Source organism: Mchenga conophoros, linkage group LG17, assembly GCF_057382185.1.
Source record: "Mchenga conophoros isolate Kocher_MC1m ecotype Shallow Benthic linkage group LG17, M_conophoros_male_GT1.1, whole genome shotgun sequence".
Lineage (NCBI taxonomy): Eukaryota > Metazoa > Chordata > Actinopteri > Cichliformes > Cichlidae > Mchenga > Mchenga conophoros.
Window position 1 is genome coordinate 40,575,097 of NC_140542.1, and position 24,619 is coordinate 40,599,715.

At 43.1% G+C, this 24,619-nt stretch overlaps 3 protein-coding genes across 5 annotated transcripts in view; 1 reads left to right on the top strand and 2 right to left on the bottom strand.

Moving 5' to 3' along the window:
* Positions 1-608: 608 nt before the first annotated feature.
* Positions 609-8,608, top strand: tmem121b (transmembrane protein 121B). The gene has a single exon (XM_085251264.1). The coding sequence runs from the start codon at positions 728-730 to the stop codon at positions 1,904-1,906; it is 1,179 nt and encodes a 392-aa protein (XP_085107390.1). The 5' UTR covers positions 609-727; the 3' UTR covers positions 1,907-8,608.
* Positions 8,599-18,039, bottom strand: il17ra1a (interleukin 17 receptor A1a). The gene is made up of 11 exons (XM_085251263.1): positions 17,056-18,039; positions 16,123-16,147; positions 15,652-15,798; positions 15,004-15,125; positions 14,201-14,327; positions 13,725-13,772; positions 13,485-13,642; positions 12,743-12,814; positions 12,514-12,604; positions 11,487-11,591; positions 8,599-11,344 (listed from the first exon to the last, which is right to left on the bottom strand). Exons 1-11 carry the CDS (start codon positions 17,146-17,148, stop codon positions 9,945-9,947), a joined length of 2,388 nt encoding a protein of 795 aa, XP_085107389.1. The 5' UTR covers positions 17,149-18,039; the 3' UTR covers positions 8,599-9,944.
* Positions 18,040-20,541: 2,502 nt separating this feature from the next.
* arhgef39 (Rho guanine nucleotide exchange factor (GEF) 39) overlaps positions 20,542-24,619 on the bottom strand; it is a 72,768-nt gene continuing 68,690 nt past the window's right edge. For all 3 annotated transcript variants that reach the window (XM_085251538.1, XM_085251540.1, XM_085251537.1), the window contains 3 exons: positions 24,176-24,293; positions 22,522-22,619; positions 20,542-21,804 (listed from right to left, as the gene is read on the bottom strand). In XM_085251538.1, the coding sequence (XP_085107664.1) occupies positions 21,774-21,804; positions 22,522-22,619; positions 24,176-24,293 (247 nt within the window). In that variant the 3' untranslated portion in view covers positions 20,542-21,773. The remainder of the gene's footprint in view (positions 21,805-22,521; positions 22,620-24,175; positions 24,294-24,619) is intronic.

Genomic DNA, 24,619 nt, shown 5'->3' on the forward strand with positions numbered 1-24,619 from the left:
CTGCTAGTAAAGGTTATGAATAAGGTTATAGTTAGATAAGGTTAGGTTTAGGGCTGGAACACATGGCTGGAACGTCTATTATGGCGGGACCGTCATTCCACTGGAATTCAGCCATAACCCGACCATGAGAAAGCACGTCCGGCGATTTAGCTGAAAACATCGGAAGATCCGTTTTGTCGGCCATCCAAAGGTTCAGCAGTAGTGCACTCTTAGCAGCTGCAGTCTTCACTTCACAATCGCTGCAGCACGCTCGTAGGCAAGAAGTGAAGCAGCACATGGCGGGGAGAAGTGAGGAGAACAGACACAATTTTGCACGGAGGTTTTCGGGAAGCTTTTATTTTGGTATTTCCGTTGATCAGTACAATAAATTTGCATATTAGCCTAAACATTTAGATTTAAATATAATATTTAGATTTAATATTTAACATTTGATGAAAAGTTACAAATATTTTACTAAATGTTGTAAAAAATTACTCGAAAATATGTTTTTGTAAGGTTTTGAGCTAAATGTGGAAAAATGTTGCCGTTAATTTCAGCATGTTTCACTTTACAAACGGCGCCCCATATGAACATGTGTGAGAAACGAATGGAAATGAGCGCAAAAGCAGAGGGAGGTGGAATCCGTTCCACTAGTCCGTGCCTTTCTTTGCGCCTGGCTGGTTCTCTCCACCTTTAAAGCAGCTAGAGGGAAGAAAACAGTCGAGAGGGAGGCGACAGCGCAAATACAATGGTCACTGAAACTGCAAAAGACAATCCGAAGGCCGATTATTTCCCACCCGAAGCGAGCGATTGCCCCAACTCTCCCATCTCATTTTCCTCCGAAGACGGCCAGCTAAGCAGGAGGCGCGACACCCAGACCACCAGCGGCAGCATCATCCCGGAGGACAGCGGCAGCATCCAGGCCCTGGTCACCTCATCCGCAGCCGCCGCCAGCATCATGACATCAGGGGAGTTCGTGCAGACCGCTCCCCTGCTGGCGCACAAATCCAAGAGGAGCATGCTGTACAAGGCGCTGTGCTTCCTCCTCCTCATCTTCCAGGGCGGCGTTCTGGATTTCTACCTCATCATCTTCACGGACCTGTACTGGTGCTCGTGGATAGCCACGGACCTCGTGGTGATTTCGGGCTGGGGGATTTTCTTCATGAAGAACGCGCGGAGTAAGAGGGAGCGGGCCTGCGGCTTTCACCAGAAAAGCTCCATTTTCGGCTGCAACCTCGGAGAGTTCACCTACGCCTACCTTGCATGGCTCATCTACGTCATCGCCTGCACCCCTAAGGTGGTGCTCATCCTGGAGACCTCCATCCTGGAGCTGATCACGTTAAAGGTCCCGTTCGGAGCGACCGGCTTCAAAATCGTCATGCTGCTGTCTGCGCCGCTGCTCTTCTGCCTCATCAACTCCATCATCGAGGACCTGAACGGTTCGACGCGGCACCACTCCCAGAGCTGCTTCATGGGCACCTGCCTGGACCTGCTGGACAGCTTCACGCTTGTGGAGATGCTGCTAAGGAACGAGATCCCCACGCTTTATCTTAAATACACCGTGATCTCGGTGTACTTTGTGGCCCTGGCCGTGCCGGTGGTCTGGCTGTACGAGCTCACGGCGTCCGAGCTGCGCTGCAGGTGGCTTTGGGCCCGTTTCTCCACGGGCCTGGTGGTTAATGCGCCCCTGCTGGTGGTCAGGTGTTTCCAGGTCTACATCTACAAGATGCCGGTGTCGGTGTTCATGTTCAAAAACATCTTCTTCTTGGCCTGTAAGCTGCTGGAGCTGCTGGAGCAGTGTGTGGCGTTCCGGGGGGTCCGCAGGCTGGCTGGCGGCAGCAACCCGGCCCAGTTCTCCCACTGCGTGTCCGAGAACGACATGTGTCCGCACGGGTATGTCAATACTCTGGCTGTGGCTCAGTCCTAGAGCCGTGGCGGCCGTCTCTGCCTGTGACGGCAGGACAGACATAGCTGGAACCTGGAAAATCCCAAATACCACCGAGTGTCCGCCTCGGGATGCTGGCTTTTGGATTCACGTCCACGCGATAAGCAAAGCAGGTATCAGGTATCAGACACGCAGGCAACAATAAAATAAGCAGTGCAGATGATGGCATTTAGCTGCTAAATAATAGACAAAAAACAAAACCAATTTTCTAATCAGACTGAAAAAACGAAATCTTATCTCCCGTGGTGAGCTCCTGTTGGGCCTCCCAGCTGCATCTCAACATAAAGTATTATTAAAGGGCCTTGAAGAGGCTCCGTCTCTGTGTTACCACTAACAGAGGTGTCATTCGTGGGAAGACAAGAAAATGTTCAGCATAAAATAAAAAAATGGGGTAAAGGCAGAAGTTCCATCAACTGGAGGCTGTGGAGGCCTAATGTGCTAATTCAGGTCTTTCTGTGTTAGTGGGCCCAAAGGCAGCTACGCAATGATCTCATTATTTCAGTGACTGTGATTTGAAATCTTTATTTCCAAAGCAGCTCCAGGGTCACCAAGCGCTGTCAGACTACAAGCCAGGCTCGACTCGCTAATTAAACCGCAGGGACCACATTTGGCCTTTGTTATCAATCGATGATGCTTACTACCAAACGACTTTGTGATTAATCACATGCAGAGCTGTGAAACAGTATCTGACCCTGATTTCTTTTTTGGTCGCTGTTCGCATGTTTGTCACTTCTCTGTTTCAGATCATCAGACTTTCTGATTCTAATATGATTTAAAAATAACCCGTCTGAATACAAAATGTACTTTTATATGAGGAATGATGATTTTATTTATTGTTGGAAAACGTTAAACCTACCTGGACCTGTGTGAAAAGGGGACTGCCCCCCTAAAGCTAATAACTGGTTGTGCCACTCTTGGCAGCAACAACTGAAATCAAGTGTTTGCAATAACTGCCAGTGAGTTTAACTTCTCTGTGGAGCAACTTTTCCATCAGGACTTACATCGGCCAGTCAAAAAATCTTCATGTTTTTTACCATTTAGAGGTGGACTTGCTGGTGTCCTGCTGCATAAAACCACTGTAGAGCTGAGCATTCCCGGGAAGGTTCACCACTGTGCCAGGTTTTCTTGGTGGACGGCGTTATGGTTTCCCAAAGCCTTTGACATTGTAACCCTGTCAAGCGTCCTTCTTTCACCTGTGTCCTGATGCTTTCCTTGTAGCCTGCGTCACTTTGTCAGACGCCTTCTGTGTAATGGAGTTTTTGATTGAACAGGTCTGACCTGAAACAGGTGAACGTGACAAATATGCAAACAAAAAAGAAACAAGGAAACACTTTAACTTTTTCACACTGCTGTACACGACGGTTTGTCTGCTTTCAATACAAGTGTGAGCAGTTCTGTTGAATCCGCGGCCATATTGCAGGTGGTGGTGATGTCACACATGTTGCTCAGACGGAGGAGAAAAACACGATATAAGAAACGGCCCGTTTTACACAAATGACTTATTACTTGACAGGATGACGTTATTTTCAGAGCAGCGCGTTCCCATTTATGTTGGAAAGTGGAAATGATGTCGCGTACCTGCCTGTGATAGCAGCTAAACTCGATGAGCTTTCTGCGTTTGGGGCAGACGGCGCTCAACGTAAGAGGTAAACGGATTTTCCAGTTTCTGCCTGGTGTCACCTGTACCAGCCTTACAACGAGCCCTCTTCAGACCAGCCAACAGGTGCTACAGTCAGACACCTGCAGGAGACTCACAACACTGCTGTGTGTGTTCAGCCTACGACCTCCGAGGGACAGCAGCTGGACTGTGCTGAGATCAAACTGCAATTTGAAAACTCCAGATTTAAGTCCTAACGCCGGGCTCTGCTCCACCTAATGTACATTAGTGTTTTCTATCAATGACAGTGATGTCTGCTGGTCGTTAATCGTACTGAAAGTAGAGTAGACTTGTGTGTAAGTTGCTTACAAACCAGCAGTGCCACGACCCCCCCGAGGCTTCTGTCAGTATTTTCTTTCACTCTGAGTTCTGACTCTGCAGTTCTCTTGGTCACAAACGGGCAGAGTTCAAGTTCTCCAATAAACAAACAAAACTAAGTAAACAAAAACCCATCAAATCAATGGCGACATTATTTAAAGTTTTAGCCCAGAAAGCTCAGCACTCTGAGCACGTCTGTTTCTAACATACTGAAACTGGTTTCTCCACAAAATCCAATTAAAGGAGAAAAATAATGATTTTTTCAGTATATAGCAGTAATATCGAATTTAGCCACATTATTACAGCTTTGGCGGTGCTCATCAATATTCCTTCAATCTGATTTCAGCTTGTCTCACTATCAGCTGTGCTGCATTTTGGTGTAAGTGCCTCTCAGTGCATTATGAAACAGCAGGCGACAGCTAAAAACCATAATGCAGTGGTTGGAGTTTAGCCTTCAGCTTTCTATGTGAAGGCTGAACACATGTTTGGTCATTTTTGCATTTCTAGCTCTGTTTGTTAAATTATTCTCCAGAACCTGAGAAAAGAAAAATGTTCTGGACGTCAGCGTTTCCTTTGCTCTCTGTTCAAAGGCTTCTGTACCTGATACACAGAGTCGGTAAGAAGCTTTAAACAACACGAACATGTGTATGTGTATATAAATGAACTGAATTTGTATGAAAAATTCATGGTTTTCAGAGTGTATATATCATTTTACATAGATGAGACCTGAGGTGGGAGACAGTCTGCATCCAGGTGAAGCTGGGGAGGGCACAGGTATCACGATAAAGTAATTACCCCCTTCCTGATATCTTCATTGGTTTTGGCATATTTATCACACTTAAACATTTCAGACCATTAAGCAGATTGTGATATTAGATAAAGATAATCGGAGTAAATACAACCTAATAACTCGTTGTGCCGCCCTTGGCAGCAAAAACTGCAATCAGGTGTTTGCGACAGCGCCCACGGTTTGAAGAAGTTTGTTTCAGCCACATTGAAAGTCTTTGACGGCATCCACAGGGTGGAGCAGTGTGTCTGTTACACTCTTTGCTGGGTTGAATTATCTGAAGTCATCCAGGTGCTGAAACCCAGAACAGCACACTACCTCCAGCACGTCTGGCTGCTGCAAGTGTGTTAATGTTCGGCCAAATTCAACGAGAAGCTTCAAATGTCTCACAGCTTCACAGAATATTATCCCCAAAGTCTTTATTTTATTTATGCTTTAGATAAATGTAACATCAGCCTTTGTTTTATTCCAATTACACGATTGCAGTTCTTGCTGCTGAAGGTGAAACAATCACTTATTTGGGGGGCAGAGGAGGACCTTTGATTCTCTTTTCACTTAATCAGTGAAATTATCTTTAAAAACTGCATTTTGTATTTACTCAGGTGATCTTTATCTAATATTAAGATTTGATCTGAAACATTTAAGTGTGTTAACTCTGCTAATAATAATAATGATGATGATAATAACCCTAATAATAGGACTTCACATTAATAGGACACTTTTACATCAGGTGGCATTACTGACTGACTTTGTCTCTCTCCTCCTTTATGAGCTCGTCGTTCTGTATTTTGCAATCACGTCTGGTAAAGTATTTATTATGTGTGCAATATCCAAGTCTGAGTAATCTGAACATGATTTAGTGCCTATTGCTTTGGAGATGAGTGAACTTTAATGACGACGAGTGTCGGTGTGTCCGTGACCAGTGCGTGCAGCGTAGATGATTGTAGAGGAAAGGCGGCGGCGGCGGCGACGTAACAGAATTATGACCTGTTTGTTTCATTTGGCAGGCAGCAAACATGCTTTGCTTTTTTTCATAATTTCAGTACAGATTAGAAAGATGTTTTGTCAAGAAATGCTTGTTTCTAATGCACTTTGGTTAAATATATCTGTTTACTATATTTAAGATTTTTAGTTTCATTGAGAACAAAAGATTTTATTCAACCTTCTCACAGCAGCTGAAGGAAATTTGAGTGAAACAATACTGACACGTCTGCATGTCCAGCAGCGTGTTACCTCAGCGCTGTCCAACTCTTTACAGGCTGAAGGACAAAGAACATATTGCAAAGCAGACTGATAATGATACCTGTCATGTACCCGGCACAAACGGTGGTGTTAAAGCTAAAGCTGTATGAAGGAGTTTAAAGCCTTTGAACTTTCACTTGCAGCACTGATTGTCTGGAGGAAGTTCAAAATGTGCACTTTGCTAAAAAGACGGTTTTACTGACAAACACTTTAAAATGTGTTAAATATGCAAAAAAGTGCAGAAAATGTCCACATTATTTGGCTCGTTCTTCTCAGTGTCTCAGCTCTGCTGTTAGGAAGTGATTTAAACTGAAACTTGTGTAATTTTGTTGCACGAACCCTTAAAAGCAGTTTTCTGTTGTGTTTGTGTCGAGACTGTCTCTCTGCCTTACATATTCCAGATGCTGATGTTGTTATTATATTATATGTGGTATATGGTATGACATTGTCTAAGGCAGAGCATCCAGAGAGAGTAGGGTACACAGACTTTACCAGTGGCCTCCACTCCGGCTCTGAATTTATCTCCACTCAGGGTCTCTCTTACTCCTCCCCCGTGAAGGAATAAGACAGGCTGGATCTGACACATCTAATTGAGTTCAACTGCATTTATATGGCGCCAAATTAACAACAAGTGTTGCCTTAGCATGTTCTTTATATTGTAAGATAAAGACCAATAATACACAAGTTAAAGGGGACTAACCCTCCAGCAGAACCAGGGTGAGGGAGGTGCACAGGAAAACCGATACACCCACGTGGAAGAGAGGCAGAGATGAAAAATAACTAATGATTAAACGCAGAGTGGTGTATTAAAGATGAGCTAAAAAGAAACATTGCATCATGGGAAGCCCCAGCAGCCTTGGCCTATTGCAGCAGGGTTTGGGGTCACCTTAAAGCCTGTCCTTTAAAAGACAGCATTCTCCCCTGGCAAGCAAGGCTGATACGCAATCACCACACTGAATTCTACTCAGTGCTCTCGGAGCTTCCCACCCCAAGAAGGATGGGACGTCATGGCCTGTGACAATCCTTTGTTTCTGCAGGAAATGCTAGTTAGGGTTGTAGGTTCCCTTCAGCTCGGTACTAGTGGCAGCAGTCTGTGTTGCTCCCTACAAAAACTGCCACAGGATTCTTGTCACACTTAAGGGACCTCATAGGGTCATGCTTTACCATGTTCCCTACACCATCTGGTGACCAGCTGGCCCTCTGTGGGATTTGGACAGTGCCGATGGCCTTCCATGAGCCATTTTAGCACCTGTAAATGGTGGAGTCTTTGTGAATAATGAAGCAAAGGCTAGTGGACCACTGTTGTGAGGGTAAACCTTCTTGGTCCCAGGCCCACAACCACGAACCATTCAGGTCCGTGAAGATGAGGTAGAAATCCCTTACTGGGTACCAGGTGGGAATCAAGCTTGCAACTCCCACTGCAAAGGTGTGTAATAATAATGGATTGCATTTATATAGCGAAACCCTCAAAGCACTTTACAATTCCACTATTCATCCACACACTGGAGGAGGCAGCTACAGAAGGGAGGCTGCCATATTGCGCCATCAACACCAGTAGGTGAAGTGTCTTCCCCAAGGACACAACGACCAGGACAGACAGAGCAGGGGATCGAACCGGCAACCTTCCGGTTCCAAGATGAGCTTCCCGACCCCCTGCAGTCTCACCACTACACTACAGCTGCACTGACTTAAGCTGCATCTTATGCATACATGTATGTGGGATAAAGAAGGTGGAGAGATAGTCTCTTTACTAAGGGAACTTGGGTTACAATGTAACCAATCGTTCTGTGGGGAGAGGACATTCATCCCGTTAAACGGATTCCAGTTAAACACACGAGTGTAAATGGAGCAGAAACTGGCTGCACTGTACCAGGATCAGTCTGTGATTGCTGCGTCTGCACAGCTGAAGTCCTGTTGGCTGAGACACACATTCAGCTATCTGCAACTGAGAGAAGTTTCATGTTTAGCAGAGAAAAGAAACTTTTGCTCAAATCGTTGATTTTTTCTTTTCAATATTATTGTTTTTTAATGAGTGTTCATTGGTGTTTATAGATATCCATAAAATGACAGACATGTTGTTGCCTTGGCTTTGTTTCTTTTATTTGTTTGCTGCTTATCATAGTTTACCATAGTACTCTAAATGATATATTTTATACTATTTTTGTATTGTTTCCTTGTGCCAGTAATCTCTGAAACACTTGCATATGTATACAGTGTTGTTGGAAACGCTCCCTCACAGTGTTTGAGGGGATTTGCACATGAAGCTTGAGACTAATACTTAGCAGGACCATATCTAGATTAAACTAAGCTGACGTGCAGTGGGTCTTTACCTGCATGAACAAGCACAGTTTTACTGAAACTACCAAAGGCTTTAACAGACATGGGGATTCAGAGGAGCTGCTCATGCCACACAAATCGAAATGATTTCTTCTTCTTCTTTAGCCCGTGTGAAAAACAGAGTGTGTGATTTTAACACTCCTGTATCAGAATATACAAGCTTTCCTTTTCTTCGTTTACACAGATGTTGATGAGTTTTACAGAGGGGACCTTACCTGTACTATAAAATTGTGTGCTGTATATCTGTACTGATATAATCCAATCTATGTAGCCAACTCGATGTGTAAGAAGAGTCACGCGGTCGAAACCTGAAATAAATCAGAGGACTTTCAATTAAAAACAACAGAGTGTTTTTTTATTGTGGATTATGTTCAGAAGATGGTGATTGAAAATGTAACACAACAAAGCATCAAGCATGAAATAACATCTGTACAGCAAACAGGAGGAAAAACCATCAGATTTAATTTTCAGGTCCTTCAGAACAAAGACTGAAGCTTCATGATGAAACGTGCTCGTCATTCATAGCTGTGCTGTACACGTGTGAACACTAGCTGAGCAGCATCACGTCACATTACAGTTAACTACTGTACATCAGGCTGGAAATGGAAAATGACCCTTTCTCAAGGGAACAAATACAAGACTCTGATCATCTGAAAATATTCATTGATAATATCGATTTGCCTCCAACTTAAATCACTTCTTGTTTGCCTGGTTTAGGCGTCAGGTAGGCGTGTGTTCAGTTACGCCTGAGAGGGAGCTTATCCAAGCCCCTCCCTCACCCACTGACTCGCCATTAAACTTTTATTCTTGTATGCATTCATCCCTCCATCCCTGATCCTTTTCAGGGTCGTGGGGGTGCTGGAGCCTATCCCAGCTGTCTTAGGGTGGGAGGCGGGGTCCACCCTGGACAGGTCGCCAGTGTGTCGCAGGGCCAACACACAGACAACCATTCGCACTCACATTCACACATATATTGGCATATATACATGTTTAGTGATTTTCCAGAGGCTCTTAAATGTGCCCCTGCTTCCTCTCTGGCCTTTTCAACATGCAGCGAGGAGACAAGCTGACAAACAAAGAGTCTGTGCAGGCAGGGAAATGAAACAAAGTCTACTTCCTGTAAGCAACAATCACACCTGCAAAAAAAGCTATTACAAATTCATTTAAACCAAATGCAAATATTTTGTTAAACTCATGCTGTAACTGTTTTCTACAATATCACCCGCTCATGTCCCCACGACAGCTGTCTGGCCTGTCAACAATTAACAACACAAGTTTCAGAGTAACACAAATACACCGTGATCGCTAACAGTCACGCTACAGTGCTGTAATGATTAATGACGCTGCTGTTTTCAGCTGCAGTACAGCTTTAAAAACATCACATTAAATGCATTTTGGATTTTTCTTTGCAGGAACCAAACTCTCAGTAATCCGTGTTCTTTATCTTTGAAAAAGACACAACTCCTACACATATTACACAAGCACATTACTGGTCAAGGGTCTTTTGCTTATTGCCAACTTTTAAAAGTGGAACTTTCTGGCGTTCCCTGGGATCAGCTGCTGGGAAGTCACTGGTTTGCAAACTCCCCTGTGAATGATTAACACCAAAGAAGAAGCCGACGTGAACAGTCTGCCACAGCAACATCATGTTGCCAGTAAGAAATATCATCAAATATATGTCACACTGTAATGTCAAATTCTTCAAACAGCTCCTTCTGCAGCTTTGCCAAAGCCACCAGTGACTCGTCTTTAGATGGACATTCGTGCTGGGAGGAGTTTTTTGAGCTGTAGCCTTGATCGGAGCCACTGCTTGGTCCTTTTGGCTCCTGAGCCTCGTTCTCCTCTATCTGCACATGCTCAGAGTTATCCATCCCAGAGGGGGGGAAATGCTGCCCGGGAACACTTGTACACGACGATTCTGGAGAATTAAAGTCCAGGGAGTTCGGCAGAGCTTGGCTTCTTTGGTCCAGATAAGCTTGGTTCAGAGATATCAAGGAATCCTCCTCATTATCTTCAGTGGGAATGTGACTAAACGGTTCATCCACAAGGGAGACCCAGTTCTGTCTGGGTGGCGGTGGATTGTTTAAAGCTGGCTCAGCTACGTAGACAGACTCCGTCAGCACGTTCTCCAGGCCGGATGAATGCTGATGTCTGTCTGATGGATTGACTGCAGGTATAAGTTCTATTACTGAGGACAGCTGACTCTCCGGGTTCAGCTCAGGGGTGAGAATGTGAATGCTGCTGCTGTTTTCATTGATTTCCACGTCACGAACATAGACAGGAAACTCATCTCTGATTAGAGGGACACATTCAAGGACGGGAGGAATATGCAGCTGTTCAATGAGCATGTTGGCGTCGTTTAGGACCTCCTCTTCACTAACCACACACTGCTTCTCGAACCAGTCGGGATTTTCAAACTGGTAGGCCTGGAAGGTTTCAATGGCCGTCCTCAGAGCTCTACCAGAGGGACAGTTGAAATATTCATCTGCACCGATTCCCTCAATGTGCTTCACCTGCCCCGGCTGATACTTTTCGATGTCTAAGATGCGGAAGAACAGCTCTTCAAAGTGCTTCATCAGCCTGTATTTCACCGCAATGTCGAAAACCGACGGCACGTCTTTCTCGCTGCTGATGTCATCAAAATAAGCTACCATGTACTTGCCCAGCGTGCCTGCCTGGTGCATTTCTGGCAGAAAGAGGTTGAGAAAAGGAGTGAGCATGTCGTCTGTGGGCGATAGGAGGTCTTCCTTCAGAGTCACTCGTCCCTGACCGCACATGGCCTTCCACTTTGCCTGGACGCCTCGTGAGCACAGCACGAGAATTTTGTCCGAGGGATCTTTCAGCTGCTGCCGCTGCCACTCGAGCCAGCGCAGACGACCCACCATGCCTACCGAGGTGGAGTCGAGCAGGTCTACTAGCACCTTAGTGCCACACTTTGTCTGGAGGAAGGTGCAGAGTTTCAGCACGATGTCCCTGTACAGATGGTGGTCTTGTGAGTAGATGACCAATACTTTGGGCTTTTGTTTGACTGGCTGCACTTCCTGAACTCCCTTTGGTCCTGCACTGACATTAGTTTTCCCTGAAAGTAGAAGAGACCACGAGAGGATCATCAGCAACCGAAGAGCAAAGTTAAACCATAACATTCGTGCACAAATCGATGGAGAGCCACGTCTCCAATCAAAACCTTTGAAGTTAGAACTTGATATAGAACTTAAACTAACCTGGCTTCCTGCAGATGGCAAACATAACAGCTGCCATCAGTATACACATCGACACCACTCCCAGGGAAACGAACCCGTAGTGAGGGGCATTATCTGCTGGGAATGCTGTAAGAAGCAGAAATAATTCAACGTGACACCAACAGAGTGAACAGATACCCGAGCTGCAGTAACTGCTCTGTTAGATCGGACTACACAGGCTAGCCTTCGCTCCCCATGTGCTTCAGTGAGCCTCGGCCACCCTGGAACTCACATCATTATACTTGCCAATGTTTCCTGCTGCTAACAACTATGAGGACAAACTCTTCACTTGTCCCCCAAATAGATCCCACCCACTACCTGGTGTGATGATGACTGCTTCTTACGTAGCACGTTTTTACCCTGCCCTAGCTCTCAATACCTTTACACATCTTGCCTCATTCACCTCTTCATACAAGCACTTTTTTCTACGTTTAAGTGCTTTCCATGTAACATTCGTACTCCGACAGATGCAGAAGATGCAACTGCCTGGAGCAGCCAGGCTGGAACTAAAACCCTTCCAATTAGTCAATGACCTGCTCCACCTAGAAACTTTATTTTGGGTAGCTGAGCAATTTTCGCAGTTACTTTGTTCCCAAACCAAACTATTTGGTTACATTTAAGTCAAAATTAAATGGCTGTTAAACCCACTTTTCCTCGTAGATACACAGCTGGTTTGAGTTATAATAGTAGCAACAGTAGCAAGACCAGAGCAAGCATCAGTGAGAACAGATGCAGCACATCATGAGAGGAGGAGGTGGGCTGTAGAGTGAGCAACTGTGGGCAAGCTAAAGCAGCCTAAATGGCACTCCACATGTGTGCGGGGTGGATACGTGCAGAAGCTGAACCCCCATGTGGGCCGAAACGAAACTATGTTTACGGTGTCGTAATGTTCACTAGTGTACGAGCACAGGAAAATGCTGGGAATCAAACCACCGACTTTATCATTACTTTATAAAGTGTTGATCTGACAGAGCGTTCAGCCACCCTCTGACTCAAACGTGATACTGACCTGCAGGACCTTTCGTCACACTGGGGCAAATATTCTGAGTTTTCCTTCGACGGGTACAGTCTTCACCACATTGTGAGAAATAAGGTTTAATCTGCAATAAAGACAGAATGAACTTGTGCACCCAGGTGAAGTGGGATCCTACAGCATGGTGAAGTATTATCAGAATTAAAATAATAATAAATATGATTAAACTAGCATCACTGTGCAGAACAGGCTTGAAAGGTTTTACCTGAACATCAAACTGGCAGCACGATCTCGGCCAACTATCCAGGCTGAATGTTACACTCAGGGTCTGATTCGCCTGAAAACCAGTTTGACCAACATTTAACAAACAACACAGTAAGAACGATGTTCTAGTCATTTGAAGATTTAGATGTTTGATTCACCAAATAAAACTCGTTATATGTTCATGTTCAGCTTCGTCTTTTTGGAAGTGCATATGCATGAACCTCGTAACGCCAAGTCTGGAGCGTACATTTGATACAGACATCAACCTAAAACCTACATATGCAAATTCATCTTAAATTTCTTTTGTAATAAATGGTACATGATTCAATAAATACTCCAGTTTACAATAAATTATAATTGTCTGGCAATTATTTCATCAGTCGTGCTTTACAAGGTAACATCTATTTGTGACTGTGGTTTACACACGATAAGCAGCCTTTTCTACAAGTGACGCAAAAAAAAAGAAAAATAAATTGCAGAGAGTTTCCTGTACTGAAAAAAATGTGTAAAAACTAGGTTAAGGTACAAAATATAGGCCACTGTGATGACAGTACTGGTGAAATGAAACTGCTAACTGCACACGAACCCTTTGAATACAAAAAAGGTTTGAATATGTAGGATGATTCAATTTTATTTATACCAGGTTTCTGTATCGATTTGTTGATCAATTATTAAGTCATGTACTAACAGAGACTTGGAGGAGAGAGACCTGATATTTCATAATCCACATTATTAATCCTTACCTTATTTAAACTGTGTTTATCCTGTTGAGAAGAGCAGCCATTGACAATAACCATGTACTTCTCACACAGGTTGTCAGGGCTGAAGCTGACAGCCAGAGCAGAGTTTCCATCAGCTACAGTGACCTGACTCAGACTGATGTTAGGCTGCCACAGACTTCCTGTTAGCAGACGACAGGACAGACGTGCTTTATAAGATTTACTTACTCTCACGGGCATTTAGAGGTTCTGTCAGTGACGTACCTCTCTCTATGCAGAACTGTGTGTTCGTCATTTCTGGATCTTCACAATCTGAGTAAACCAAAAACAGTTTCATAAAATCAATTACAGAAGATCGTCTAAGAGCTTCACGAGTCTAAACCTGCCCTGGGACATACTTCTGTATGAATTCTGTATTTGAAAAGATCTTTATGATGAAAACGAAAAAGGATCACGTCCCTTTGTCTCAAACACCTTGTACATTCAAGTGTCTTCAGGATATCTGCGGCGTGAGTTTCCCAACCAGTCTATATGTGATTTATGGAAAGGAGAGGGTGTGTCTGCACACACAGCTGGGCCTCTGATAAGTATTTAGTCCAGCTAATCATTCGAATGATTGTATAGGTTCACAAAATAACAGCAAGAAAACATCTGAACAAAAATGAATAAACAGATAATCCCAAACAACTCCGAGAAAAACAAACAGGAACAACCAAACACTGGTTCTGAATTCAACTCACGAGGAACTAGGAGGTTTTTCCTGATGTCGTAGCTGCTGTGGTGCAGTTCTGGTTTGGGTATGTTGAAGACAGAGACCTGGTAGCTCTGCCCCGGATCCAGCACCAGCATATCAGCTGAGAATGACCACTGAAAGCCAAGAACAACGCTGAGCGTCAGGAGCACACATGTGAAACCTTTGCACCAGTATGAATGCCACTGCGGGACACGCTGGTGCATGTTTGATCGAACCTCACTCACACAGTGGGACGTTCTGAGCGTGATGGGTATAATCGGTGACATGAAAAAAATGTATATGGACCTATGTAGTAGTTTTCTGCCAATGGCTGCTTGAAACAACGCAGTACTTCACAGTACAGAAATCCTCGCTCATTTTTAATAATATCGATTTATTGGATATTTTTTGTATTATTTGTAATGATGAAAAAAGACATGTTCAGTTTAATGAACTTTAGCTGAGAGCTTTGCTAAACTTTGGTAAATTTTCTCCATCATTGCAACCGAGCAAATGTGTTGTTATGATAGTGGAGGACAGAGGATCCAGACAGCGTCAGCACAGGGATGATGCTGCGGTGCGCAGTGGTTATATCAGCAGTTCCTTTACAGGTTAAAAGTTTGCATTGAAAACAACCATCATGTTCTCCGTGTACGTTTATCCTTTGTAGTTGACTTTTATTCAGAAATCATTCGGTCAGAGCTCAGTAAACAATCATTCATTGAAGCTGAAGCTTTGTCTGCATGAAATGTTGCTAACTGCAGGGATCCAGTTACATCTACAAATAACAACACTGAAAACCACACTCACCTTTTCTCCTGATGGACTCCTCATCGCGAGTTCGTTTTTGAACGAATATCGAACACACAGGTTCTGATTGGTGGATTCCACCAGAACATGAAGCTCGGTGGCCTTTAGGAAATGGATGCTACCTGGAGGTGAATATAGCAGAAAATATTCAGGTAAGGCCGAGAAACAAACAAAAACACGCCCACATTATCTTAACCTGGAGTAAACGCCAAGAGCGTGCAAACGCGCATTTTTATCATTAATCTTCTTTTTCTTTTCCAAATAGTTTTAGTTTAAGTTTGTTTCCTGATATCTTATCAGATTTGTTTTTACTATTTGTGAAACAAAGTGTGATAAAAATCTTTCAAGGGGTTGACTCAATTTGACTTTTTAACACGTTTTATTTTATTTATTTATTTATTTTGTTGTTGTTTATGCTATTTGTATGTGTACAGCACTTTGTGAACTCTGGTTTTATGTTAAAGTGCTTTATAAATAAAGATGGAAAACAGCCACGTTATAAGTAACTGTCCTGACTTAAATCACCATCATCAGTTTTAAAATCAGGGATTGTTGAAAAACTGATGGATCTGAGTGTTTTCATGTCTCTGATGTGTTGGTTTTCATGTATGTACTGTTGTACATGATCATCCCCGCAGACTCACTCACCATCATCCTTTAACTTCCAACTAGCCTCTAGCACTGGCTGCAGGAGTCCTGCCTCGTCTGGCCTGACGTCCACTGACACCTGCAGGTCCTCTGGATTGCTGGGAGTGTAATCATGAACTTTCAGCCACCGCTTGTCCAGACAGTTAGCTGCAAACGCACACAGAGAACAGCCAGTGTCATTGTCCCATTAGCAAAGGTTTTTAGTTTAAGCGATTGTGTTCATTGTTCGTCTCTCTTTTTGTTGCTGTGTTTCAGCACTGTGTTTGTTACTTCCTGGTATATTACAGCACGACATCACAAATGACTCTTCCCAAATGTAATATTAGTGCATTTAAAGAATATCTTTTTGTTTGATTGTTTTCCAAATTCTTGTTGTCTTCCTCTGTCAGCAGTGGCTGCGCTGTCTGAACCAGGGTCAAACCAAGAAATCTGAGCAACAGCAGCGAGAGGAAGACTGAAGAATCCACTCACTTTCACGAACTTCACAATTCAAATCCTGGAGAGGAAAAGATGGACAAAAAGAGAACATCAGTAAGGAGACGTGTAGTATTCAGTATTATAAAATGCTTTCCATCAGCTCCTCTGTAGGAGCCTATTTAAGGTCCTATCAGTGCACCTGTAGGGACTTTACTCTCTTTCTTTTTTTTATTTGAAGAGGAGTCACATGAACATAATGTTTACAACAACTGTTACAAAATTATTCAGCAAACAGCAGTTTGAATGCCCGGATGTTCTATTTCAAGTTGATAGATATTAGAGCTGTACAACGCTGTGCCTCATACACGACACAGGAACACTGCTTATCTGATAAACAGCGCTCAACCAGAACGTTGAACAGCTGTCAATCATTAGCATTGTGGGCTGTTACCAGCTAAACTGTAACCAGCTAAACTGTAACCAGCTAAACTGTAACCAGCTAAACTGTAACCAGCTAAACTGTAACATTGTTCTTCGCTACACAAACACTAAAGAAAAGAAAAAAAGATCCGCAAAAGTTTAAACACGACGTTACTTAAACATTGATCATTACATAGCTCAGTCCTGTGACTGCGCCTTCACTCGTTATAGAATCAAATACAGGTGCGAGGACTACACTCCAAGTAAGACACTCAGTTAAATGAATTACGAACAGTGCTCATAGTTTTATTTTAAAATCCTTGTTTAGAGAAAAATTGGCCTTAAACAAAATGTAGCTCAAAACTATGTAAGGAACAATAATCTTATGTAAAGAAGTCAAAAATATCGAATTCTTTAAAAAGACAAACTTTCTTTCGCTACCAGGAAAACTCAAAGTTTCTTTTCAAGTTTGTCTAAAATTATTTTCATAACGTACACAAACAGGAACAGGAAGTATCTGTTGTGTTCGGCAAACTTGGAGCCGCTCTACTGTAAAACCTTTCTCACCTGTCGAGAGCACTTGAGACGTCCGGATAAAATCCTGAGCGTGGTCGACAGCGACACACACGTTAACAGCAGCAGCGCTCGATGGAGGCTCATTTTCACCTTTCAAATGAACAACAGTCCGCTGATTCAGAGACACACTGCTCTGTCGACAGTGAAGGAAAACCCCCGACAGGGTGTAACTGGCGCTGGGCTGGAAAACTTCCTGCTCGATGTGACACAACCTGCTCAATTTACAGTAAGTTACTAAATGCTACCTTCAGGACCCGTGGGAATTTAGACTACTATTCTGTTGACTCTGACGAGATTGAATATGAAATAATGGATGGATGGATAATTCAAGAAGCACTTCAGATGATTCGTCTATTCGTTTTTTCCGAATCACGCACGGTGAACGATGAGCCGAGGCTATGGTCGGGATTTTTAAATGACTGAGCCCATCACGCTCGTTCAATTTAAAGAAACGCCTCAACATTTACATTAAACTTGAACTTGCACATTAACACTGTGCAATACAGAGACAGCAGTAAATGATGGAACAGCCTCAGTGCGCAACGTTCATAGATGTTTCTAGTGTAAAGAATTCAGCCTCCCACAAAGGGTACCTGGTTCTCCCATTTTTCTCACTGACATTGAACGAAACATCAATTTTCCGTCCTCTTCCTCGTTCTGAGGCTTCGTTACTTCGTTACTGTCGTTACTCACAAAGGCTCAAAGCAGCGTCGTGGGAAGGGCCTTGAAGTTCGCGGTGTCGGGGGCGGGACCACGAAGGTGTAACGTGCACCGTCACATGTGAATGTAACTCGGTATTATGTCGGCTGCTCACAGCAGACGAGAACAAACAGCCAGAATTAAATCGTGAACTGATCCGCACAGCCGAGAGAAATAGGCTTACTCAAAGATTTTGACGCAGATGCCACAATAATTAAATCCCGCAGGGCCGTGTTTACACATCCTGCCACGAGAGCAATCTCAGAGGAACAAGTTAGTAAGCCATCAGCTGAACAGTGAACCGACTCCGCAGGGTGGGCTGACGGTCCCCTCAATGATGTTCGTCATCGGTCAGCTGCGCTGGGGTACATTCACCACCAGAGCTGGATCAAGGTTCCTTTATTTAGCATGTTTTTAAATGAACTTTGTACAAGTTGTACAAAATATACACTATAAACAGCATAATAAAAGCCGAGGTCTCAACCAGACCTGAGAGCAAGAACAAATAGGGTTTTTTTAGGAGACTGGGCAGATCTTTGGAACAGCTTAAAATTAAATCTGGAGCCTCCACTGAAAAGACTCCATTGCCTCTGCTTTTAAGCCTGGATCTCAGAGTCTGCGGGAGCAGCTGGTTCATAGTCCGCGGTGCTCTGGTAGGATTATAGGGTTTCAAAAGTTCTGGCATCAAATCATTGATACTCTTAAAAACAGATAATACCATTTCAAACTGGATCCTGAAAGAGACCGGAAGCTAGTGTAAGGAGGCCAGTAGGGGAGAGAGGAGTGACATGTGCCAGTTTTACTTTAAAGCCAGAACATGACAGTAATGCTTCCAACTAAAATATGTTCATATATTCAGGAATCTGTGGGAACGATCAGTTTGGATGTGAAACACAGTATTTAACTAATTTAACGCTTTGGAGAGAATATCTTTGGCTAAACTGTACAATTGATTACTAAAGTAAAACAGTATATTTTGATGTCATAAACAGTAATGCTGTATAAAAGCTGGACAAACTGAATCCAAAATTGCTTCTCTAAGGTTTATTTAAAGATCATTTACAACATCAAAGGTAATTTGATACAAGCCTTGTGCGCCACATGAGCACACGTTCAGAACAAATTTAAATTCAAAAGAAAATGAAATTAGCTGTAATTGTCTTCACAGGTGTGACCTAGTTCATAACATCCCACTGAAATATTTATTAATGTTTCCTATTACTTCTTCTTAATAAATGCACACTTACCCCAGCCTGCACGTGCCTCTTTGATCCAGCTTGCAGAGACATCAGTGTCATTCCTTTGTATGTGCTTAAATACCATAAACTGGCTTTTGAGTTTGCTCAAAGTGATGAACACATAAAGGATGCTGGTGCCTTTATATGTGCTGTCAGCTCTTTGATTGGCAGGTCCAGATCTCTGAGATCCTCGTTTCTTTTTTTCCTCCGTCTGTCATTTTCACGTCATCCCGCACATGTTCATCTTCCTCGCACCTGACCAGCGGACTTCCCCTTCTTCACTGCTCTGACCGAGTGAGCGGCAGCCCTGCCTGTCCTCACTGTTATAACTCCATGGCATGATGGTCTATTTCTAATAATATGTTTAAAGTATTCATAAGTTGGGGTGAGTTGTGCCACAACAGACAGGCCAGCTGACAGGTAAGGCTGAGGATGTGTTTGCTGTAATGTCACTGAGGACACTGGTTTCCTGTCAGAAATGAATATTGCTCCAGTATGGAAGAAATGGTGAAACACTGTGTGTGAGACAGGAAAAATATCATCGTCAAACACGTTTCGATGATGTTATTGATTTCATTGAAAGAAAGTGTACAGTTTCCACTCCTGCCTGAGAAGCCAAGTAAGTGAAATAAACTGGACACATCTCAAACTGCACAGAGAAAAGCCCGACTGAAGGAGAAAGGTGTTTGTCTTGGATATTTATATCTGTAGGTAATAAAACCACAGGAGCAATGGTGAGGGGCCTGATCACTCATGGACCACTAAGAGAAGGCTATGAACTGGGGACCAGTGACCCCACCATTAGAGTTGACCAAATCTCTGTTGCTCACATAGAATTGTGGGTGAAGCATTACATTCATGACTTCAGTGCATCTATTGTGCAATTAGGACGCTGTGGGAGGAACCACTTTGCCAACATTATTGGCTCATTAGTGCAAATTCTGCTGCCAGGAAAATGATTTCTCCCTGCGTTACTTGTAGATGGTCCACATCTGTAAACAGATCTCTCCCTGTCTACAGATGTGGCTGTTGATGTCTTTGGCCCATTTGAGGTAAAGATGAGTTGCAGGTTTGTTAAAGGTCATCGAGTTATTTTCACTTGTATGTCCAGTAAAGCAGAGCATTCGAACACACTTATTCATTGAATACCAGTTCTTGTATCCATGCACTGTGCAGACTGATTGCTAGAAGAGACCAAGTATCCCACTTCAGGTTAGACAACAGATACTCCTGCTGCTCTGCGTTATGGTGGGAAAGGCTCAATCGCACAGTCAGGACTGTGCTGAGTGCTTCATCAGCAAAGGATGAATGATGAAGGATTACAAACCCTTTGAGAGGGTTACATTTGACTTCTAGCTCACACAAAGTGATCCGCTGCTCTTCAAGCCAGAGTTTACTGTCTAATACATGCAGTACCAATCCTATCCAGCAGAGGGGAGTGATGTCCTGCACCGTGCAAGACTTTGCTGGCCATTCTCCATAATCGTTACCTTCATTTTTGTGATGTTGACGATGAAGATCACGACAGCAAACACAAAAATGTCTTTCAGTGTTTTATTGTGAAATGATCCACTTCTACAAACATCTTTAAATTTTAAAGCAAACGCATTAAAAGTCTAAAACGTGAGGCAGTGTTAAAAATTCATACTTTTTGATTTGTTGTTATGAGATGATTAAATGGCGTAACAGAGAATACATGTAACACAACGTAATTACAAAATAAAAGACAGTTAACTTGTTGTATAGATGTGTAAGCAGGTTGGAAACAGTTTAGTTTAGAAGTGGGAGGCAGTTACCGTCCTCACATTTCCTGTAGCCAACATCACAGGGACTGTCCCTGGATACGTTTTTGGACACAGTTACATCATTGTTGCAGATCATTAAATGCAAATATTCAGTTTACAATCAAAGCAATTCATCCAATATGCAAATCATTTAAATATCCACTACATATATGTGAATCAGTCGATTGATTGATTGATTGATTCAATCAACAAGTATCATGAGAAGCAAATGAAGTAACCTCAGTGTGTAATGCATCGGTGTGTTGACTGAATCTTATAACTAAGGCTTCACTAAGATTATGGACTCGAGCTCCAGACATGCATATGTGCACATAATTATGAAGCAATGGACACTTTCAAATAAAACAAGAAGTAACATCATTCATTATTATAATTAACAAAAATCCACAAATGACTAATAAACTGTTAAATATTTAAACTGTCATAGTCTCCATTTGGCGCTGTTATCGGATTGATTGATTTCACATTGGCCATTTCATAGTTTCATACAAATCACAGTTTAGATGCAGTAACAATAATCTGCCTGACGACAGCGCACACTGATGGAGGTTCGTCCCGGTCAAGCTGACGTTCAGGCTGAATCAGACAAATGATCCTGCGTTGCTGTCTCACACTTTCACTACGAACGCTGACCAACCACCACTGTCCTTTTGCCATGTGTGTTGTTGTATTTCTGCACAACACTATGGGGTGATTATAAATGTAAAAGAGTAAAACATACAGGAGAAAAGTTGCTGCAATATCATTCTGCAAAGCGATGAATGTTTGCTGTAGCCCGATAGCAGCAGGTCATTATAGTTTGTATTGCATGAGATGGGTAGTAGCAGAAGCTGCTCTTTAGTAATAATATAAAGCTCTTCTGATTTCATGATAAAGGAAAAAACGGTGCTATGGAGCGCAGGCGTGTCAAAACAGCAAAGGTCCTTATTGAAACTCCCAGTCAGGGTTGGGTTCATCTTCCAGCCCATCAGAGGATCACACAGCTGGAAGTCTCTGCACTGCTCAACACACAAACGTTTTCAAGTCACATTCAGTCACACATAATGACATTATTTGACTTCTATATAACAATCTTAAATATGATCCACCTATCTGTGATAATCAGCTGTGTACCACAGGCCTCCAAGCTGGCTGTAGTTAAACCTTTACTAAAAAACATCAGGAGCTGGAGCTGCTGAAGGTTTCTCGCTGTTAAGACAGAGTATGGAGCGCGGGCTCACATGGTGTCATAGGGTTGTTGGGGTTTCTCTGTTTTCTTTGTATTATTGTGGGGTCTTTATGTTATAATATACAGCACATTGAGGCAATATATATCTATATAAATAAAACTGAACTGAACGAAGTAAAACATTGAAAATAAATGGTTGTAAAACTGGAAGCCGTGTGCATCGGGTCCTTTGTGTGCTTCTGTTCATGAATGTAACAGATTTGTAACATTTTTCCTTTCTCTGGATTGATTTGGAGTTTTCAGCGGTCATGGCCTGCCTCACATCCACGTCACTTCTCATGGAATAACAAGGGAACAGGCCCCGCCTTTCCATCAGTCTGTAAATACTAAATTAGTGTAATTACACTTTTGTTCAAAGCACTGAAATAAAACTGAAAGTCTGCTTTTCAATCATATTGATATTTTGTTGTAAAAGCTACTGAGGCGGTGTGCACAGATAAAAGTGTCGTTGTCGTCGTCCGTGTACTACTGGAAAAAACCATCCCACCTCTGCTCTGAAGCATCAGACGGCTTCATCCTCTTGGGGGCGCTGTACTCCTGCTCAACTGGAGGCTCCTGAGGAAGCTCACTGATCTCAGCAGTGAGCTGAAAAAAGCAGCAGAGGAACAAACAGAAGACAGGAGCTTAAATTTGTAGCTGCAAACTTGTGTGATGTAAAAATGACTAAACAGGCAGCAATCAAGATTTGAGCTTAAGAAGAAACATCACTCATTTATTAATTAATCATCACCATTTGAAAATATCAGGATTAATATTTAAACTTTAAACGTAGTCACATTTTATTCATGTTTTATTTTGAACAACACATTTAACCAAAAACATATTAGTGAAAACATCGTGATACGGGGATGCTGTGGTTTGTTATTATTAAACGTAAAATGAATTCACATAATAATCAATGATGACGATGATGATGATGATGTGGCAGTCGGCAGAGCTCAGTAGAAGCTGGACGAGGTAGACGAGTTAAGAGACTAAACATCAAAGAAATTCTGCTTCGTATACGTCCACTTAGAGCTGCCGCTCCTGCCAGCTGTGGGCCAGCTGTGGGTCAGCTGTGGGTCAGCTGTGGGTCAGCTGTGGGCCAGCTGTGGGCCAGCTGTGGGTCAGCTGTGGGCCAGCTGTGGGTCAGCTCCCAGCCGCTGGGCGTTTCCACTGTATACACGCCGCTTACACTCAGTTGCAGCGTGTCACCAAAAGATGGCCCCTCCTTCGCAAAAACGTTGACTTTTATAGTTTCACGTTCCTTCTCTTTCATTCTTTTCCATAGTGGACTCACATCTGTGAGAAGCTGGCAGTGTTACACTTGCTTCAAAACGCCGTGTGGGCGTGGACGTGATGTGTGGTGATTGGTGCACATGTATGTAGGTTTAATGATTCATTTTAAACGTATTCAAATAAATGACAAAGGGAACGTACTAAGATCAGAGGCAGGCATGACTGTGATTGTCACTGCTGTGACTGTTCATTTATTTAAAGGGGCAGCAAGTAAATGCTGAGAATTACCAACAGCTTTAAATGCATCGGCCAAACTTCATGTCCTAAATGCTGTCTACTACTCGTGGTAGCGTTGTCATTAAAGCCGATGTTTTATGACAGATTCATGCAGAACACCAGCTCATTCCCAAACATTTATACCATTTTTCTTGTGCCTGTTCGCGATGTGAGCTTCATCAACATTTCTATCTGGTTGTCATAAATGTGTAAACTGTTGGTAAAATTCAGAAAAGATTTAAGACTCGTTCGTTTAGACTCAGCCCCGTCTGAGGCTGTATCTGACACGGCAGGAAGACTGCGAATCCAAGCTGGACACAAAAACCGTTAAGCACAGAGAGCAACAACAAAGACTTGATGCGAGGCTGTCTTGAGCCTGTGATGATAATGCTGTGGGGACCGGGACCAATCCACCAGTTGTGCTCTCAGTATACAAGCATGTTACCACTAAGTATCCACTGCTGGTCAACCACAGAAATTAAAATAATGGAGTTTAACTTTCTTCAAGTAACATTCATGGAAAGTAAAGACAGAACTACTATCTAAGGCCGAGCAGCAGAACACATGATCAATGCTCTGCCACCACAAAGATCAACAACGGTTAAAGTGACCTAAAAATCTGTTTGGTAGCTTAAAGACACACTCACCATGTTTCTCTTTCTGCTGGCGGCGTTGGCAGTGTTGTGGCGATCGGCGGCAGAGCGCAGAGGTCTGCGGCACAGCTCGTCTCTTTGATAGATCGCCGTCTGCTTAGAATTCTGCTTCCTGTACAAAACAAAACAGGCAGCAACTTACTAATTTAATTTTTTAATTGCACCATTTAATGGCATCCAGTAAACAGTTTACAACCAGTTTGACACTGTGGTCTTTTTTCCATGCAACACTCTGGTTCTGATGATTTGTCCCCCCTCACTAAGAAGCCCCTGGTTCAGTTCTGACTGTCCGACATGAAAAGGACCAGGTGAGAAAGTCTGTATCCAACACCGACTGACTATGTTTTCATTGTCCACCTGATGACATCCAGATAGAGCAAGTTTAGCCGTTCAAATAGCTGGGCTCACTGATCGCGCAGAAGAAAGTCGCGTCCATGG

Coding starts and splice junctions, on each gene's coding strand:
- il17ra1a (XM_085251263.1), bottom strand. CDS start 17,148: ATGAGCCTCCATCGAGCGCTGCTGCTGTTAACGTGTGTGTCGCTGTCG. Junction 15,126..15,651: donor TTGGAAGTTAAAGGATGATG/GTGAGTGAGTCT, acceptor ATTCACCTCCAG/GTAGCATCCATTTCCTAAAG. Junction 12,815..13,484: donor ATAAACACAGTTTAAATAAG/GTAAGGATTAAT, acceptor ACTGGTTTTCAG/GCGAATCAGACCCTGAGTGT.
- tmem121b (XM_085251264.1), top strand. CDS start 728: ATGGTCACTGAAACTGCAAAAGACAATCCGAAGGCCGATTATTTCCCA.